This window comes from Grammomys surdaster, unplaced genomic scaffold (genome assembly GCF_004785775.1).
Source record: "Grammomys surdaster isolate TR1022 unplaced genomic scaffold, NIH_TR_1.0 266, whole genome shotgun sequence".
NCBI classification, from domain to species: Eukaryota; Metazoa; Chordata; class Mammalia; order Rodentia; family Muridae; genus Grammomys; species Grammomys surdaster.
In genome coordinates, this window is record NW_021604707.1 from 4,230,838 (window position 1) to 4,252,433 (window position 21,596).

The following is a 21,596-nucleotide window of genomic DNA, read 5'->3' on the forward strand; positions in this document are numbered from 1 at the left end:
ATTGGCTCTTTCCTTCTGGGATGTTGGCTGAGGAGGAAGGCCAGGTGGGTGCTTTCCCAGCTTCTTTGAGCTAGTAGGCTTTCACCCCAGCATCTGGCTCCTGGGTCTTCATTTGGTGAAATCTAACAACTGGGATTTTACTTTAAAAACAAAACAACATTTGGTTGCTCCAACTTCTGTCATGGCCCCCCAGACAGAGAAATCACTCCAGCTGAGGACAAACTGAGAAGACATCAGATTTAATAAGTCACCTGAGAAGTCCTCAAGAATAGAGTTAAAGATGGGAAATACCATAATACAAGACACTAGGACTCTGTACAGTGCTACTTTAGATGGCTTGAAAATATAAGCAGAAAATAAAAGGCTAAATGACTTGACTAAAATTTGCTCAACGCCAATTATGATTATTATCATTTTGGTAGTTCATATTTTATTTTTAATAGCCAGAGTGGCTTTCTGTAACCGCTCCAAGAAAAAAAAAATCTTTAGAGATACCAGAAAAATAAAACCATGAAAAGCAGATTAGTAAGATACAAGCTTTAGAGAGACTCATAAATGAAAATAGAAAAAAATATTCAAACACAGACAGAAGAATTTAGACAAGAACCTACCATGCATGATGAAACTGAAGAGGGGCTGCCCAAAGTTGTTAAAAAAAACCAACCTTAGTTTATCCAATTACTATACAAGACCTACCAGCAGATGATAGGTACTCCCAAGGTTATGAAGAAACTACATGGAATAGTCTAGACATATTAGATTTCAGGAGATTTAAGGAATCGATCATTTCATATAGTGTGCATCCATCCTATCAGATATTGAATTTATGATCAACTCAGAACAGAATTACCCCCCAAAACTGGAAAAAATTTGGCAACAGCAATTCTGGAAGCGGGTCTTTGATTACAAATGGCAAACATGATGGAAAGAGGAAGCTATGGTCACAGAACAACAAAATCAGGCTGGAGGTATTAATATTTCCCAAGATCAGTTGCTAGCTGAAGGTCAATATGCTAAGTTACAAAGGCATCTTGAATTTGACAATAACACCTTGGCACTACGTCATTTAGCCGCTTTAAATGCTAGGGATAATGTTGAGGAATCAGGAAAGAGGTCTGAGTCACTTACTAAGATTACACAAGGCCCAAAAGAAACCGTCAATTATTTTTTGCCAAGATTGACTTCAGCTGTAAACAGAATAGTATCAGATTCAGAAGTCAGAAAAATACTAATAGAATTTTTAGCTTTTAAAAGTGCTAATTTGGAACGTAGTGATTAGATCTTTAAAGGCAAGATCAACCAAAGGATGAAGAGATTAGAAACACTGCTGATATTGGATCTCACATTTATGATGCTACTCTGACAGGAAAAGTAATTTCTAGAAGTCTTAAGAAAAATAAGATGGCAGATGTTTTAATTGTGGTAAGCAAGCTCTTTTGAAAAGCGATTGGGGGCACAGTATTTCTAGAAATAATGTTTCTTCTAGTGATAATCCAAAGAGAAGGCCCCAGCCTTATGGAGTATGCAGATAGTGTGGCAAAGCCTGGCATTGGACTAATAAATCCAGATCAACAAGGGATAAGCCAGATAACCCTTTGCCATCAGGAAACACTCTACGAGGCCTCCCAAAGCCCCCCACATCCAATTTGATTCAATCACTCCATGTCAATATTTTGTACAACAGCTGTTAGAAATAACTCATAAACAGTTCCCTCAGTGTTAAATTTACCATTATATGGATGATATCTTACTGGCTGATTCAGATGCAGATATCTTAGCAAAGATGTTTGATAATAAAGAAAAATTTCCCTTGCTGGTGATTATAAATTGCTACTGAAAAAAAAAATACAAAGAGGAGATTCTATCAACTATCTAGAATATAAGATCGGTTTACAGAGAATTCTACCACAGAAAGCACAAATCAGGACTTATCAATTACAAACTCTTAAATGAATCTCAAAAATTGCTGGGAGATAATAACTGTCAATGGCCTACAACTGGATTAACTACTTAACAAGTAATTTATCTCAAAACCTTACAAGATGGTAAGGACTTAAATAGTCCAAGAAAATTATCAGCTAAGGTTGAGAGAAAATTGACTCTGGTAGAAAAGAAATTACAGGATGCACATGTGGACTAACTGGATCCAAAGCTGTATTGTATTTTGATTGTTCTGCCCTCTATTCATTCTCCATATTGGGGCCTGCCCCTTTTAACATCACTGTAGCCATTTTGTATTCAGTCTCCACTTTTGCACAAAAGGTGAAATTAAATTAAATTCAGGTATTCTTATGGTTTGTGTGGTGATTCCCAGCCCCAACACTACCAAGGAATTCTTATGCAGAGAGAAGATATCTTAGAATGGATACTTTTAGCACAAAAACAGAATAAAAAATTAAAGACCTATGTAGAAAAGGTTTCTGAATGATTCTAAAAGAAAAAAAAAACGAGTCTTCATCAATCAGCAGGAACAGACCGAGTAGAGATCGTGGTACCCTTTAACTAATGCTAAAGCTGCCTTGTTATGGGCAGAAAATGAACATCAGCAAAAAGCCTGTAGTGATTTGGGGGAAGAGATTAATAACAAATATTCTCAAAGCAAGAGACTTCAGTTTATAAAAAGAACTAATTGGATTCTTCCTCGTATAGTGAAAAGGACACCAACTTCTGGAGCCCCTACATTCTATACTGATGCGAATAAATTAGGAGAGGCAGGTTATAAATCAGAAAAACATAAGTAAAGTGGTTCAGAGCCCTTATGTTTCAGTTCAAAAATCAGAGCTATATGCCATTCTTACAGTTTTATTAGATTTTCCTGAGTCTCTTAATATAGTTACTGACTTTCAATATGCAGAAAGAGTTGTTTTACATATTGAAAACTGCTAAACTTATTCCAGATGATTCCGAATTAACTTCACTATTTACCCAACTACAAGTAATCAGAAATAGAAATCATCCATTGCATATAACACATATTACACCCCATATCAGTTTACCAGGCTGTCTAGCACAAAATAATGAAGAAATCGATCAGCTGTTAACAGGAAATGTGCTAGGAGCCTCAGAATCTCATAGGAAACACCATGTTAATAGCAAAGGTTTAAAGAAAGATTTTTCTATCACTTGACAATAAGCCAAGGAAATTATAAGGAGATCTCCTACCTGTTTTTTGTATAACCAAACTCTATTGCCTGTAGGAAGTAACCCAAAAGATACCCCCCAAAAAATGAAAAATGGCAAATGGATGTTTTTCATTTTACAGAGTGTGGAAAATTAAATTATGTACACTATACCATCGATACGTATTCAGGGTTTGAATGGGCAACTGCTTTAAGTCCTGAGAAGGCTGATTCTGTAATTACACATTTATTAGAAGTTATGGCTATTATGGGGGTACATGTACAAATTAAGACTGACAATACTCCAGCAGATGTCTCTAGTAAAATGAAATAATTTTTGGCATATCACAACATAAAGCATATTGCAGGTATACTCATACAATCCTACAGGAGAAGCAGTTATAGAAAGATCTAATCATACTTTAAAAGATATGCTTAATAAGCAGAAAGGGGTATTGAAGACCCTCAGAGATAGACTATATAGTGCTTTATTAAATGTTAATGAGAAAGGAAGAACAGCTGTAGAGAAACATTGGATGGTAGAAAAGAAAAAACCTGCTGAATTAAATCAGCCTGTATATTTTAAAGATGCGTTGACCTCAGAATGAAAACCAGGATGTGTGCTATTTCGAAGACAAGGTTTTGCCTTTGTGCTCACAGGAGGAGAGAAGCTGTGGATACCATCGAAATTGATGAAGATTAGATTCAAACCGGAGAGACTTCCTGAGTAAGAAGTGACAGTTCATCAGGTAGCTTGCTCATCCAGTCCAAACTAACTTATAAAGACTAACAAATGCCTTTCATTTGATCAGGGAACTCCTCTTACCCCCCAATCAGGATTAGGGCAAGGTTTTCCTTTTATCTTTCCAGGAGAATAAAAGCCTCCAACTAAGGAATCCAGAGACCACTGAACATCTAAAGAAAGAAGACAGATCATTGAGAAAATATGTCCCAAGAAATAGAATAAACTGGCCAAATGGTATTGCCCACCTCCACCTTGTCTCTTGTTGTCTTCTACAATTATAAGTGGCAAATGCTCTCTTATGTGGTCCCAATTCAATTAAAAATTCAAGCTGGCTTTGGAGTTGGAGCATGGCTCTCTCGTTCTCTAAACCCACACATACTTGTTAAAGAAAAACCCAAAATCTCTGTCTTATATTACAAGAGCCACTTGGTATGGGACAGAGGAAAACAAAACAAAACAAAGCAAAGCAAAACAAAACAAAACAGGAATATTCTATTGCCACTAATCTCTTATGGCTTTCATTTGATCCGCTAAAACTTTTCTTAAGATATAAATGCTATCTCAAAACGTATAAGATTTTATATATATATATATATATATATATATATATATATATGCACATAATAGAGTCATTTCTTGTCACAATACTAGTAGTCATCACAGAGTACTAACTAATTCTAGAAATAAGCTTCATCTAGCTTCCTATACATGTTTTCAGGTTTGAAGCTGAAGCAGGCAACTAGGAACAAAGTTTGTGTACCTTGGATGTACTTAATAGACTGTGGTCCTCGAACCTTTCTGAGATCTGTGTGAATATGACACTTAAAATGTTTAAGTTCTCTATTATTCCTAACAGTAACCTTTGAGGTCTCCAAGAAGATGATGGGGCCCCTGCAACAACAAATCCTCCTAGAGTGTGGTAATGCTACCACTGGCCAAAACTGCCCCACGCATCTTCTGCCATCAGGTTCTGGGCAAACAGTGGACACCTAGGGGTTGGCTGCTGTGTTCTACTTAGCCCGACTGCCACTAAGCTGACCACCACCACCCGAAGTTCAGCTTCATGCTACAAACTGTTCAGGTCATTCAGGTTACTCTGTTCATAGGAGACTGATGTGAACATTTTACAAAATTTTTAACTCAAAAGTATTTAATCCTAAAATTGCCAAATACAACCAAGCTGGACATTGTGGAAAGCCAAATGGCAGAAATACCTTCATTATTGTAAATAGTTTTACTGTGTTAGAGTTACAATCTTTCCTTTTTATTTAGACAAAAAGGGGGATATAGGAATAATAGAAATAAAGGGTAGATTACCGAATCTACTCTTAAACTATAGAGTGACTACTGGCCAAAAATCTTACATTAATATGGATTTTTGTATATTGATATAGAATCGGAGTTGTGTTTGGTTACATTAGTGTAGATCTTTGTATACCCATGCAAAATTAAGACTCTATTTGGTTACACTGGTATAGACTTTTGTATACTGATACAAACTTACAGTTATATTTGTTACAACATACCATGTAATAACTCTGTTTAATTCATTGTACCTATATAATTCTTAAACATGCAATGTTCTAGTCCTTTTAAAAGCTGCTACTACAAACTGTTTAGGATAGTTAAGAAATATAAGTTAATAGTCAGACAATCAAACTTGTGGTCATGTTAGATCCTAGTTTAATTTATTACAGAAATATGTTTCCAAGGTTGAACCGGTAGTAAATATTCACAAACAATCAACATTTACCTATTCAGATACATTATAGACAGATGGTCTTCAAAAACCTCAAAGATCTACAGAATATAGCATTTAAAGATGTCTTGTTAATTTGAGGCTTTCTTGACAACGAGACATGTCAGCTCCTAGTAGCACCCCCATAACTACTTCGAAGATGATGGACATCGAAGAAACTCTATATGGAGTTTGCTTCAATGGTGGCAAAGCTAGCCACAGGGCAAAAAGCTGTCCTTGCCTCAACTGCTAACAGTAAGCTATCCAAGCTGTGGACAAGCAGGACATAAAAAGTCAACTGCCAAACTCTGCCAGGACAAGACAGACAAGTCCTCCATAATTCCTGCTTCACAGAAAAATCAGTCACATATTCTAGGCCAGTAGGCTGAAGAGACAGATGCTCCAGCATTGCAGAGGAACCTTGGGTGACTATTCAGATAGCCATCAGTCTTTGCCGTTTCTATAGTTTTGGAACTGCTTGCTCTGTACTTCCTATTGACCCAGGTAATATTGATCCTTCTCAAGTCTCGATGGGCTTGAAGACTAGTTAGTTATAATCTCACAATTAAGCTTAAGTTGTTTAGGATTTAAGAAAATGTTTAAAGGTCTAAAAAAAAAACCATTGATAAATACAAATGGACTGGACATTGTGAATGTAATTCTTACCAGATAGTATATAGTTTATTGATGTTAGAGAAAGAGTCTTTTATATTTTTATTCAGACCAAAAAGGGGAAATGTTTCAGGATACTTGAGTACACTGTGAACCCCAAGATTGTATACTGGAAAAACCTGTCTCTACTTGTGGAATGGGTCAGCCCTAGCATAGCACCTTTAATCCAAGAGCTTTTTGTTTGTTGTAAACAAGATTAAATAAAGTCAACCATAGGTCAAGAGGCAAAGCAAGCAACCAGCTAACCGGGAGTGAACATAGGAAAATACCACAGAGAGTGAGAGGAAGTCAGGAGGGGGGGATAGAGAGGTGAACAGGAAGTAGAAAGGAGAGACATTCAGTTTAATTAGGGTGTGGAGAAGGGGAACTGAGCCTTTCCTTCTGGAATACTGGCTGAGAAGGAAGGTCAGCTGGGTGCTTTCACATTGTCTCTGATCTAGCACGCTTTCACCACAGCATCTGACTCCTGAGTCTTCATCTGGTGAAATCAGACAATTTTGTTTTAAAAACAACAGGAAATATCCAGAGTTAAACAACAGAAAAATTTATAGTATGCAGCCACAGTGGTAGCTAGAGAAAAATGTATAGACAAATTCAAATTAGAAAAAAAAAATCCTGGGCTGGAGAGATGGCTCAATGGTTAAGAGCACTGACTGTTCTGCCAGAGGTCCTGTGTTCAATTCCCAGCAACCACATGGTGGCTCACAACCATCTATAATGGGATCCAATGCACTCTTCTAGTGTGTGTCTGAAGACAACTGTAATGTACTCATATAAATAAAAAATAAATAAATCGAAAAAAAGAAAAAAAATCCTATAATTATTTTACCCAAAATGTTATTAGTGTATGCTTGAGACATAGTGTCACTATGTAGCCCTTGGCTAGCCTGGAACTCTATGTAAACCAAGCAGGCCTCAAACTCATAAAAACCCACCTACCTCTGCCCCCAAGTGCTAGGATTAAAAATCATGTGACATCATACACAGCACCAAAATATTATTTTAAGCTATAATGTGAACCATAGGTAGAAAAGACAAAAAAAAAAATATGGTAGAGGAAGAAATGAAGAGAAGGAAAAATATAAAATATAGTATCAAGAAAATCAAACAGAAAGTCTCTAATTGGATGAATTTGCCTGAATAGGTCTCTATTCCACACCTGATTGCAGAGACTAGACTTTAGATTTCTAAGATCCCAATTGAGAGGTGGGAGCTTTAAGATGTGTTTAGGTCCACAGAGCTCTTCCCTCTGGATACAGATGTGGAGTTATGAAGGGAACCGGGGCCTTATTAGACTAAGTTCCTTAGAAAAGAATGAGTCCTCACTGTCCCAACACATTTCTCTCTTCTTCCATGAGATGAGGCAGTCCCTGGAACCATGAGCTGAAAAACTTCAGCCTATTATAAATAACCCTGTCTATAATGTGCTGGTTCAAGGGCATAGAGGTACTAAGACAATACCCTCATCTGTCTCAACCCTGAGTGGCTACACAATCCTATTCCTCTAACACCCAGCTCGGGTGGCCCTGCTCTTATGACTTGTTCCAGGTATCTCTAAAGAACTCATGCTTTGTTTCCACAAACTACTGTTTAGATACTGATTTGAGCACTAAAAACATAGAATCTTACAGTTATTGGCTTGTATGTCTTGTCTATATCCTTTGCCCTCCAAAATTAGAGATTTCGAATGCCCGAATTATATAGCAAAGTGTAATTTCATATTACAGAATTAGTGAGCTCTGGTATCTTGCCCATGGAATAATAACATCTGATCGGGGGCTTCTTTGTGTCTCCAGACCATATTATAAAAGTTATTATAGAGCAGATGTTTGAAAAGTGGTAATGGCCATGTGTGTGTGTGTGTGTCTGTGTGTGTGTGTCTGTGTGTGTCTGTGTGTGTGTGTGTGTGTGTCTGTGTGTGTGTGTGTGTCTGTGTGTGTCTGTGTGTGTGTGTGTGTGTCTGTGTGTGTGTGTGTGTGTGTCTGTGTGTGTGTGTGTGTGTGTCTGTGTGTGTGTGTGTGTGTCTGTGTGTGTCTGTGTTTCTGGGGTTCAAACCCAGGGCCTTGCATATGCCAGACACGTATTTTATCACTGATTTTACATTTCCAGACCTTTTAAAGCTGGCCTTATCAGAGAATCTTGCAGCAGACAGTAAAGGTGCAGAGACAGACTGCATAATTTCCAGCCCTAAACATGATACCCATATCACATACCCTCCTTCCAAGGCTCCAAGGCTCAGGGATTATCGTACAAGAGTGGGTAGAAAGGGTATAAGAGCCAAAGAAAGCAGATGACAAGGTGTCTTTAGGACACAGCAGGCCAGCTACGCAATAAACTCAGAGAGATTTTGACAGTATGCAGAAGACCTGGGCAAGCTCAAGGCAGACCCAATCCCAGCATGAAGAGGTGAGGTGGACATGAAGTCCCATTTTAGCCGAGAAGCTATTGGCAACTGACAGCTCCTGGGAGAGGAAGAGTTCATTTTCTTCTCTTTCTGTAGTCACTGGTAAGTCAGTCACACTCCAGTGGAAGGCTATACACCCAAGAATATATGGAGAGTATGAATTAGACTTGATGAATATTTTTTTAAAAAGAAAAAAAACTTTAGTGTAGGGAAGGAGGTGAATCTGGGAAGAGTCTGGGGGAGGGATTGCATGAAATTCTAAAAGAACTATTTTATGAAATTAAACAAACATTTGAAAATAAAAACGCCAGTCCCATTGCTTTGCTGTGACCGACTTTAAACTCACTATGTAGCCTAAGTTGGCCTGGAGCTCTGGATCCTCCTGACTGCCACCAGAGTGCTGGATTACAGGCATATGCCATCACAGGTATATGAGAGATATTCTATGTCTTTTATTAATAACTGATATTAGGTCCTTTCGACCTCTGTACTATTGGTTTTAGGAGCCAGGTGTAACTCACGGTTGCAGCATCTTGTACACTATGGGACACTTAGTAGCATTGTTGAACTGTAACTACTAGACTCCATTCAGGTCTTTCCCATGATAGCCAATGTCAGAACTCCAGACACTGCTATGGGGCTGTTTAAATATTAATGTAAAGTCTCTAGATAAACTTCTGTAATTGTTCTCATTTAGAGACAGGGAAAGATGAAGGGCAAAAGCCTAAGGTAAAAAAAAGGGGCCAATGACACAATAAAACATTCAACCAGGACACGTACTGAGGAACTGACTTAGGATGAAACTGTCACCTCTCTGGGCCCCACTCTTTATCTCTAGTAGAAACTGTAGACGCCCCCTAATAAAACTAACCCATGATGGAGTGGCCCACTAGATCCTAAGTATGATGACTATTCCTGGTTGTCAACTTGACTACATCTGTAATGAACCATAATCCAGAAATGGAGGGCACATCTGTGATCCAGATCTTGAGGCTGGAAGACACAGGCTTCTGACCTGGATCTTGATATGGAGATCTTGAAGTACAGTGGCCATGAAAAACTTAAGCCCAGGCAAGGTAGTACACGCATTAAATCCCAGGAGACTGAGGCAAGCAGATCTCTGAATTCAAGGCTAGCCTGGGACAAAGCAAGTTCCAGATCCAGGTGTGGTGGTATATATCTTTAATCTGGGCCACAGTTGCTGGAGGCCTACATAAGGACATTGGAAGGAAGATTCGCTCTTCTTCACCTGCTTGCGTTTACTTGCTAGCACATCTATTGGAACCTACTTCTTCAGGATTTCAGCTTATGCAGAAGACGAGCTGGAACAACTAGCCTCGTGGGACTGAGCAACTACTAGACTCCTGGATGTTCCATTCCCAGTCGCCCATTGTTGAGTTAGTTGAGCTACAGACTGTAAGTCATTACAATAAATTCCTTTAATATACAGAGACATTCCATAAGTTCTGTGAGTCTAGAGAACCCTGACTAATAATAAATCAAGTGTTGGCCATCTGCTGCCCTTTGAAACAACCAGAGAAGTGGGGAACTCTGGCTCACCAAAGTGCTCACAGCAGTTATAAAGAACTATCTTAATCCTTTCTTAGGTCACTCTCCCCAGGAGATAAAACTATAAGTATCCAAAGCCCTGGTGTCCCTCTGGAAGCTCTCTAGCATGTTCTCAATACATATGGACACCAGACTAGCAAGCATACAGACACGCAATATCCTCTTAGTAAGCCAAGTCTCCAGGGCTCTGCAAACACGTGGCCTCTCTTCTGAACCTCAGTGTAGGACTCTACTGGACCTGTTTCCACACATTTCCCTGCACGTCCAGGTGAGTCTCCATGATGTTAGCTAACCCACAGCAACTCTTCTTAGCTTAGTGTTACTACCAGTATCTCACAGGGATGTCAAGCAGGACTTGAATATAATATAATTAATGTAACCTCATGGGCCCTGTATCTCAGTAGAGGGTCAACACCCTGGTTCTGCTTTACTGTGATCCCCACTTGATGGCTTACCTCCCCACGCCAACGAAGATCCACATGACCTATCTTTGCAGATCTCCAGGGACTCACATAACCAACACCTTTCTTCTTCATTGCCTAACTCTTCTCTCAAGTGTATTGCCTCCATGACTTGGTGAAAGAAACTAGGCACACACCTTCCTTTGGCCTCTGCACTGGCTGTATGCTAGGCATGTGGGTTTTGTCTAGACACAGGTTTGGATATCTATGCATCTAGCTCTTCACTTACCTTCTCCACACTTCCCAACAGCCATCCCCCACACAGCTAATGCTCCCCTACCTGTAATGATTTTTTTGTTGCTGTTTTCCTTCGTCTTGCTGCTGTACCACCAATAATTAGAACTGTGGCTGGTACACAGTCAGCTCTCAATACGAATTTGTTGGATTAACAAATGGATCTGTTCATCAGGAATCACTGTCCTAATATATACAGTGATAAAAGAATGGAAGAAATTGCGGTAATAGTCGGGTCCCCTTGGTACTTCTGGTACAGGCCCCAGTAACTTCCTAGATGGATGTCAGTCCTCATTCCTGTGTAGTGTGATCACAGGAGGTCGGAGGTGAGACTATTCTTCCAGGCTCATTTAGAGACTGCAGAGGAAAAATGAAAATGACTAAATGCCTCGAAGCCACCTGTGGAAGATGGGGTTGTCCTACAAGCCATCCAAGCACAAATAAAAAGGGAGCACATGGTCTTTCCAATGTAATCACAAGGGTCTCTCTGGTGTTCTCCTTTGGCACCCACCCTAATATCCCAGCCTGGAAGACTTTCGTGTAAACACACTGTACCATCCATCTTAATGATTGATACAATGTCAAGACATCCATGTGATGTCGTCACAGTCACAAGACATTACATGGAGCCACCTGAAAATTATACTTCTGGTGTTTGCCCAGAGGGGCCGACACCAGATTCTATATATTCTCAGGGCTAGAAAGCTGAAGCCCATGTGAACAAATGGCCAGTCAGGAGGCCAGGTCAGGGCCAGGATAAATAAAGGAGAAATGGTTGCCAATAGTAACCTGTCCCAGATTCCTCCTAGAGGGCCTCCTGAAGATAGTTCTCTTCCAATACTGTCTACCAGGAGGCTACAGATACTGGAATCTGGGCTGGCTCACCACCAGTACAGCCAGGTCCTCTCTCCTCTGGCCCTCAGATGCCTTATCTGAAAATAGTGGATTACACTAGCCCTGATCTAGCCACACAATACTAATAAGCCCACATGACTTAAAATACTTGGGTCGGGTCACAAGATGGCTCAGTGGGTAAAGGTGTTTGTCACTAAGACTTGAACTTGATCCCAGGACCCTTATACTAGAAGGAAAGAATCTTCTCTTGAAAGAAGCTGTCCTCTACCTTCCGTGAATGTACATGGACATGCACACATGCACACACAAACACACATGCACACACAGTAAACAAAAAATGGAAAATAAATGGAAAAATATTTAAAGTACTTATGTGGCCAGTTAACACTGACAGGGGTTCTAAGTAGAAACATTTGCTGACTTCACAGACATACTAATTTTTAAAAAGCAAACTTATCAGCTAACTACAGTAACTACACATTGAAAGTATAATATTTTGACAATATTACAATATTAGAATGAGTTTCACCACTTTATTTTTATCTTTTTCAAAACATGATCCAGTACTTGGGAGGCAGAGGCAGCATGATCAGGAATTTAAGATTATCTTCAGTTATACAGATCTGAGGCTAGCCTGGGCTACAAAAGACCCTGTCTCAAAACAAAACAAAGGCTGAGGTAAATGCAGTTGCCACCAAGCTTGATGCTCTGGATTTGATTCACAGGATCTATGTAGTAGACAAAGAGAATCTACTCCCATAAGTTGTTCTCTGACCTCCACACATACACCGTGACACATGCGAGTGCATGTGTATGCACACATATACACAATAATAATGAAATAATTTTTGTAGACCAGGCTGGCCTCAAACTCACAGAGATCCTCTTGACTCTGGCTCCCAAGTGCTGAGATTAATGCTGTACATGCCACTTTTTATTTTATTTTACGTGTGTGTATGTATGAATGTATATATGTGCATTACATGCATACAGGTCTCTGCAGAGCCCAGAAGAGAGCATCAGATCCCCCAGGTGGAGTTACAAGCAGTTGTGAGCTGCCCGATCTGGGTGTTGGAAACTAAATCTGGATCTTTTGCAAAAGCATCAAATACTCTTAACCACTGAGCCATCTGTCTATAGCCCTATTCTAGGTGGCTTATGGTTATGGCTCCCATTCTATTTATTTTATTTTATTTTATTTTATTTTATTTTATTTTATTTTATTTTATTTTAGGAGTTTAGCAGCTTCCTCCATGCTGTTAGTACAAGTCTATAACACTATGCCTAGCATGGTGGTGCATTCCTGGACATTAACACGTGAAAAATCACAGACAGGAGGTCTGACCAGAAGCTCAAGGTCCTTGCACTATGACATCCAATTAACCTCATTGTATATCTCCTCCCATTAAATATGTCTTCCTTCCACAGTGAGAACAACTTTGGCCGTATATCCCACCCACCCCGCAATCTGCTCACAGAAGAACAGAGGCTGGGTGGAGGCAAAAGCATGAGTCAAAACCAACAGTTTCAGGTTCGGGTCTGTGTTAGGACACAGTCAACAGTGTTATACCTGTGGAATTTAGCATCAGGGTTAAGGCTAGACTCCCCGCCCTTCTTGGCCACAGCATCCTCCTAGCTACTCAGTTGCCAGGAGCCTTCTCATTCCCACATTGGTCTTCGTCACATCTCCACTGTGACAGCTATACCATGCTCTCTCTCTCACGTCCACTAGACCAGCCTCCCCAACACCAAATTGAATACTGGGTATTCGGTGAGAAATGGACTCATTTTAAAATGAGCAAATGGCTAAATGATTATCGTTTGCTCACTCAAGCAAATAAGCAAAGCAACCATGAGCAGAAAATTCCAGACCACCAGGCAGTGGTGGCGCACGCCTTTAATCCCAGCACTTGGGAGGCAGAGGCAGGCGGATTTCTGAGTTCGAGGCCAGCCTGGTCTACAGAGTGAGTTCGAGGACAGCCAGGGCTACACAGAGAAACCCTGTCTCAAGAAAACCAAAAAACAAAAACAGAAAATTCCAGACCCTCTTTTGTGCTGTCCTGGTCACCCGAGGCACAGAGGTTTGCTAGAGTCTCACACTGGGAACTCAGGGCCAGCAAGGGTGACTACTATCTGCCAAATGTCTGCTGCTACTTTCAAAAGGACACCTTTATCAGGTTTATCACAAGGCACATACAGTTTCTGCAGATGTGGCAGTGGACATCTCTGACTCAACTCAACTACTACCAGGCCCAGGCTGCTGGAACACACCAGAAGCTGAAGACAGCAGACTCTGAGTGGCCTCAGGAAAGATAAGGGCCCACTGGCATCCTATTTCTCTTTCCTCCTCACATCTTCCTCAAGACAGCTTGGCATTAACCACGGGAACCCAGCTGAGGAGAGCTTGAAGCACTGGCTGCAGAGAAAAGGGCTATGGACTCTGAAAAACCTAAAGTCCCACTCAGTCTCTGCAGCCCAACTGGGATCCCTCCTCTAGAAAAGGGGGTACCAGCTTCAGGAGCGCACTTTTAAATTCAGCACTCAGGAGGCAGTGTCAAGCCAGTGGTGTGGTAGTTAGTATACCTTTAATCCCCACACTTGGGAGCTGGGGGCAGAAGCAGGTAGCTCTCTAAGAGTTCAAGGCCAGTTTATATAACAAGTTTCAGGACAACAAGGGTTACAGAGTGTGACTTTGTCACCAAAACAAAACAATACACCTACATAAAGACTCAAAACAACAAAACGAAACTATCAAGGTTAAGTTTCCAGAGGAGACCAAATTTAAGACATACTATGCTCTTTTAAGCCCATAGGCTCAGTGCTGGACCAGTACAGAGCAGGTACTTGTATCACACAGCAGTGCCCTCACCCACTCCAGTCCTGTCCCACTCCAGCAAAGGGAAGGGGCTCAGCCATAGCTCCTACCCATTCCCAAAACTGTGCTCGCCTGTCCTCTACTCCTCCACCCACAGCACAAGACTGCAGTTGCCTGGAAAGACAAGAGGGACGCCCCTGCCCAGACTCTACCCGGCACTGAGCACTCACCCACCTGTTGGCCCAGATTCATGGGGACATTGGTGGGACACAGCATGGTAGAGTGGGCAGCAATGAGGCAGTCTGAGGAACTTGTTTTCACTGTTGCCAGGCAGCACCCCGGGGCTCCTGAGCAAAGCTTCTTTGCTAGGCAGCTATGTCTCCAGAAGAGACTTTTCCAGAGCCACTGCCTGCCTCACAGTGGTGCACGGGGCTCAAGGTTCAGGCTTCAAATGAGTCACACAGAATGCATGTGATCTACAAGTATTAGCAATCCCACAAATTGGGGGGAAAAAAAACCACTGAGCCAAAGAAAAACAAAGAACACAATTAGATCCAACAGTTCTACTTCCGGGTATGTACCCGATGGAAGTGAAACCGTGACGCCCAAGAAATTTATGTCCTACGGCACTGGTCAGTCACAAGATCCAAGGGCCTAAGAAAGAAGGACCTGATCAGGAACATTTGGTACCCATGTTTCATGGAATACTGTTCAGTCACATAAAATTCTGACCATTTGTACGCAATGGATGAACACGGAGGACAATATGCTAAACAAAATAATGAAGTCGCAAAGACACACGCTATCTGATTCGACTTACAGGAGGTACTTGGTAGTCATAGGAACAGAAAGTAGAGACGTGGTTGAGGGGATGGGAAGAAAGCAGCAAAACGCATCGTCCAGGGGGTTCAACTGTTTCTACTTCACAAGACGAAGAGTTCTTCAGCGTGACGGTGGAGATGGTTCCACATGATGAATGTGTACTTAACATCCTTGAACTATGAGCTTACAATTGGCTATGAAAGGCGTTAGGAGGATGGCTTAATCCATCAAGTACTTGCCCTGAAACACAAGGACCTGAGTTCAGTTTCCAAAATCCATGTAAAGATCCCTGAGTCAATTTGGATAAACGAAAAAATAGAAATTATATTTGTTTTATGAGTGTGGCAGTACACACCCAGACAAACATGATTGGTAAGCTCCAGACCAATGACAGTAGATCCTGTCTCCAAAAAAGAGGCAGTGTTCCTGAGGATGACACTGAAGGCTGTCCTCTGGACTCCACATGCGTGCACACACACACACACACACACACACACACAGACTTTAAAATTTTTAAATTATTAAGATGGAAAATATAATGTTATGATTATGTATTTTCCCATAATAAATCAGGGAATCACATTTGACGGTACATGCTTGTAAGCCTAGCCTATAATTCTAGCACTTAGAATAGAGATAGAAGACAACAGTTCAAGGCCAGCCTAGGTTATACAATCAGAAAATGTATTTAAAAAAGAGAGAGAGAGAGAGAGAGAGAGAAAGAAAGCCATACACACCTCAAAGTCTAGCAATTCCATTCCTGGGTATACCCCAGAGTAAACCTCCCTTTCATACAGACAGCCCATCCAAGAGCATTGTAACAGCAGAACAGAGAAATAGGTACCAGGTAGGGCACTGGCTAAGTAAACTGTGGTCTGTTCACACAATTGAGCACTACTTAAACTGGTTAATGAATCCACGTGGATCGATTCAGATAAACCCAAAAGTATAAATTTAGCTTCCATGTGTTAAAAGTGGATGAAGTATGGCTCAGAAAAACAATACTGTTTGTAGTGGTATGAGTGTGTGAGTTGTGCGTGTGCGCACGTGTCCGTGTGCGTGAATTATGTGTGTATAAGAGTAAACAGAGGTATACCCAACTTTGGGTGACAATTAAATTCTGGATAGATGAGAAGAATAGAATTGACTGTAGATGAAACTTTTTTAGTTTTATACTTGTAATGTACCCCTTTCCCACACCTTCTCACCTTTCTGTCTTCCTCCCTCCCTCCCTGTGCTGGGATTATACCTAATGAACAGTCTGACTCGAATCCTCTCCCCCACCCCCGCCCGCCCCTGAGTCTCCCACTTCTGCCCACCTTTATATTTCTTTCCTTTTTGGTAGTACTGTAGATCAACCCTGGGTCCTCCTCTGTGCTAGGTAAGGGCTATACCACTCAATCCTTCACCTGTTCTCTCTTAAAGGGAAAAGAAAGGCTGACAGAGCATGGGGGAATGTTCACTTTTACTAGCTTCATGATTGGGTTGATTAATGCTAGTCTCTTACATTTTTCAGTTGAGGGGCTGGAAAGGTAGCTCGGTGGGAAGAATGTTTGCCTGGCACACACAAGGCCCAGGCTCAACCCTCAGCACTGTATAAGCCAAGTGTGATGTTTCCTGTCTGCCATCTCAGGTCAGAAGTGCAAGGTAATTCTTGGCTCCATAGTGACTTTGAGGCTAGCCTGAACTACATGAGACCATACCTCAAGGGCAAACAAAAATATCAAAGTAGAAGAAGGATATAAACATACAGCTTCCTGTGAAGAATACAAATGGCACATATGAGAAGATACTCATCTACATGTAAAAATCCCAGCCTGGGTAGAGCCCCTGTCTAGCATACACAAGGCCCTGAGTGACAGCCCCAGCCCCAGCCCCAGAGTGAAAATTCCAAACCCCGGTGTGGCTGGGCCACCATTTTACTTCACTGATCTTCACAGAGATCTAAGCTGTACATGATGGAGGAGGGTAAGGGGAATGGGGCCCCGTAAGTGGAACCGAAAACCTAGTCAGCTTTGTGGGTAAAGATTGGGCAATATATATCAACATCCTTGTTCCCCCGGAATCCACTGCCAGAAGTTTACTCTGCAGAGAAGCCTTGTGTTTGCACAGAGACCTGTCTATCAAGGTCCTTAATAGAGCACCTCTATGTATATTTTAGCATTGTTTTTGTAGACAGGTCTCACTATACTGCCCATACTGGCATCAAATTCCTATGCATAACCACTCCTTTCCTTCCCTCTTCCTGGGGTTGGAACTATAGGTACTTGTCACCGCACTGGGCTCCCGGCTCTTTATATATCAGCAAAAAGTGGAAACAATGGAAATATATAGCCACGCAGGCTTGTCTAAATGCTATAACGACAGAGATGGAAAAACATTAAGCAGCTGAAAGAGAATCTAAATCTACAGGTTCTACCGTCAAGCGATCCCCAAAGTCCGATATTAAATTTTTAGAACCAGGTACAAGTGTTTCGTGCATCTCCAGATTCACTTTTAGCAAAAGGCCATGTGCATACACACATACATCGGCACATGAATAATTTAATCAGAAGGCTGCTGAAACAAAGGTGGCTGCCTTGAAAGGGGAGCAGAGCTTAGAATGGAAGAGACATTATTCATTTGGGGAGATTTCTCTTTTAAATTTTTTTTTTATTTAAGTGAAGGCAAGATCTTATTGTGTTGTCTAGGGTGGCCCCAAACTCACAATCCTCCTGTCCCAGCCTCTGAAGTACTAAGACTACAGGTGTGAGCCACTATATCTACTTAAAACTTGTATGTAAGATGTGTGTGTTGTGTGTGTGTATTCATCTGTCTGTCCATCTATCTGTCTGTATTAAGGTAGGTCTCATACAGCATAGGCTAGCCTCTAGCTCACTCTGAGGATAGCCTTGAACTCCTAATCCTATTTCCATCTCTCAAGTGCTGTAGTTAGAGGTGTGCACCACCACATCTGGCTCTCATATCCGCTTTGTATGTTTAACTTTTTTTTTTTAAACTGGTGAGTACAATATTCTTTTAATTGGAAAAAAAAACCCTCAGTGTGAAGAAGAGAGACATAAAATAAAATGCTAAAATTAAGACTACAGTGTTAGAGTCTCACATACCTGAACCTGAATTCTGAACTACCCCATCCGTTTTGAGGCTCCAGGTCACAGGTTTTTCTGCTGTGTGACTGAGCTCCATCTGGTCGAGTGACTCAAAGTGGCAGAGAATGGTGGCTGTTCGGTTTGCTGCTGAGGTGAAAGCAGCTGATCTTGGTCTAAAGGACACATGTGCAGCTCCTGCCTTGTTCATACACCTGCTCGTCTTATCCTTCTTTGTGTCCCGCTCCAAGGACAGAGCCCAGCACAAATACACACTGGGCACACAGACAGACACACACATACACACACACATACACACACACACACATACACACACACACACACACACACACACACACACTATCCCAGGATGGATCATCCAGCCCTCTCTCTGCTTGGTATATGGTTCACGACCATGAGTAGATGGAGAGCTTATGTCTAATGTACACAGCAGGTCTGTGTAGGCTAGCAACACCACACACGACAGCCACGTCTTCTGCAAAGACCTGGGAGTACAACAGGCCAGGAGTTTGCCAGAGCTCTCTTGAGACAGCTATCTGTGTTTATAATTCCATGTGTCACTTCCTCTTGCTCTCACATTCATCGGTGGTTTCAGAGGAACTGATCTTGCACCTGGTGACCAGTTCTGATGACTCTGATTCTAAGATTGCTGGCCAGAACCCCAAAGTGAGGTCGCAAGTCCCACGAGGCAGAAGGAGACCCATGAGCAATACCTCCCTTACCTACTCCTCAAAAGAGCAGGTCTAGGACAACAACTCCTGTCCTAGTGCAATTCACCTAGACTTCAAAAATACAAGGGCCCAGAAGGTAGTGGTGCATGACTTTAATCCCAACACTCTGGAGGTAGAGGCAGGTGGATCTCTGAGTTCAAAACCAGCCTGGTCTACAGAGTGATTCCAGGACAGCCAAAGCCACAGAGAGAAACCCTGTCTCAACAAACAAACAAACACAAAAGGTTGGACACAAGAACAGAAACAAAAAGCCAATTTGGACCATAGCCTCCTAAATCTGTCTTAGGTACCACCAAGATCTAGAAACAAGACGACAGGTCCACACAGGTAGAGTTTATACTTAAGTAGAGGTAGACATATGACAAACAGAGAAATAATGAAGGTAATGTAATGATGTCTCATACTGTAAAGCCACTGACCCAGGGCAGTGGTGCAGAGAGTAACTGGGCAGGTCCTCTGCAATCCAGTTAGGGTCCTCTCTCCAAGAATTTGGTTTTCACCTGAGATCGACACAAGACGGGGACAGAAGATTGAGGACTGAGAAAAACACAAAGACCCAAATTTGTCAGATGTAAAGGTCAGAGATAGTCAAATGTGGTATCAAGGATGCCATGGGTACCAGGAGATCTAAGACCCTGCACAGACCACCCAAGGAACACGGGGTTGTTTAGATGTCATGAAAAGTCACGGTGGGGTATTAGTAAAGGAGTGATGTCATTTTAAAAGATTCCTGGAGCAATTGTGCAGCCCTGAGTAATTTCATGTAATATTTAAACTGTTTCATTCACTCCCGCTATTTCATTTGTATTTATGGATGGTGAGTGTCTGTTTCCTCCCGCCCAAGATCATGACCCCAGGACCACATTCACACCCACACCTGAGAACACAGCCAAATCTGGACAGTTCACAGGCACACTGGGGAGGAAGGTCACCTACTCTTTCCTCTCTCTCCAAGTACAGTATCTCTCTGACAGTTGATAGTCAGTGCCCAGGCTCTGGGCTGGTTCTATATGACACAGCCAGCCAGCTAGACCTTGGGCAGACCCTCTTAGCCTAGGTGGTATAGGCACCAGCCCTCCAGACAGTACCACTCTCTAAGTAACGTCTTCCAGAGTAAGTTTCTTCTGTAGTGAATGGCCCTCTCTAGCTCAGAAAGAGGCTCTCTGCCCTACAATGGACATCTTTACGTCCTAAAAAAGCCTCAGGAGCCGGAAATATTGCAACTCTAAAACGCATTTCATATCCATGATCTGCATGCTAAACATCTTATCTTGACGACCCAGTCTACTGTGGGGAGGGCATCAACGTTCACCCTGCGACTTTGTGGCTGGAAGGGGTTCTGGTGCCAGCCCTTTGCCAGCATTACAAGGCAGTCATCCCACATATCACTGGCCTGGTAAAGGTCAAAATTCAAAACCTTAAGTACAGTTCCTACTTGTTGTGTGCTGCCTTTATATATTAGGAAAATTGTTCTTTTTTTAATCCTTGTAAGTCTTCACGTGTCATTATAAACTTTTTTGTTTGTTTTTTTGTTTGTTTGTTTTTCAAGACAGAGTTTCTCTGTATAGCCCTGGCTGTCCTGGAACTCACTCTGTAGACCAGGCTGGCCTCGAACTCAGAAATCTGCCTGTCTCTGCCTCCCAAGTGCTGGGATTAAAGGCATGCGCCACCACTGCCCGGCATAACTTTTTTTCTTTTACCTTAAATCAAAGCATTGTAAACTGGGAACTATCTATGCTCCCTAACTCTCCAAGCAGAGACAAGGTAAAGAAATGTGCAGTGCAAGAATCCCCACAAAGGTGGACAAAGGTCCACGCAGAACTCTACACCTGCCGCTGGCTGTCAGCTGCTATTTGGGAGTCTCCAGGAACAGCATTTGATGTTAGAAGCCCCTCCCCAAATCCGGGTCATTTCTGCAGGTCTTTACTTCCTCCTCCCCTCCCCAGAACATCTGGTCAGCTCTAAGTGGGACAATAGCCCACGGTGGCAAGGAAGTCTCTAGGTAGCCATAGGGAGAGTCTTTCTGGGTTCCTTGGAAGAGCCCAGGATTACGGGTAGAAACAAGTGTGAAAGGCTGGCCCTGGAGAAGAGTGGGTGGTAGTGTGGGAGCAAAGGGCCTCCTGGATGAATGTGAAGAGGGAAGAAGGCAAGGCCAGGCCTCCCCTTACTATATCAGCCTGTCTCCAGACAAGGGAGAGGTTACAAAGAAGCACTCTCTGGGCAGTCCTCAGTAGTAAGAAATAGAGGAGCTAGCCAGACACATGGACACACACATACACACACACACCTACACACACATATACACACACATACTCACATACATA

General features: G+C 41.9%; 1 protein-coding gene across 5 annotated transcripts in view; it reads right to left on the reverse strand.

Moving 5' to 3' along the window:
* The window catches only part of St3gal4 (ST3 beta-galactoside alpha-2,3-sialyltransferase 4), a 50,964-nt gene that overhangs the window by 16,047 nt on the left and 13,321 nt on the right, over positions 1 to 21,596 (reverse strand). The window contains exon 1 of one of the 5 annotated variants that reach the window (XM_028776159.1): positions 14,847 to 14,864. The exons of the other annotated variants lie outside the window; for them this stretch is intronic. Within the exon in view, the coding sequence (XP_028631992.1) occupies positions 14,847 to 14,864 (18 nt within the window). Of the gene's footprint in view, positions 1 to 14,846; positions 14,865 to 21,596 lie in introns of those variants that run through there. 5 annotated transcript variants of the gene reach the window in all.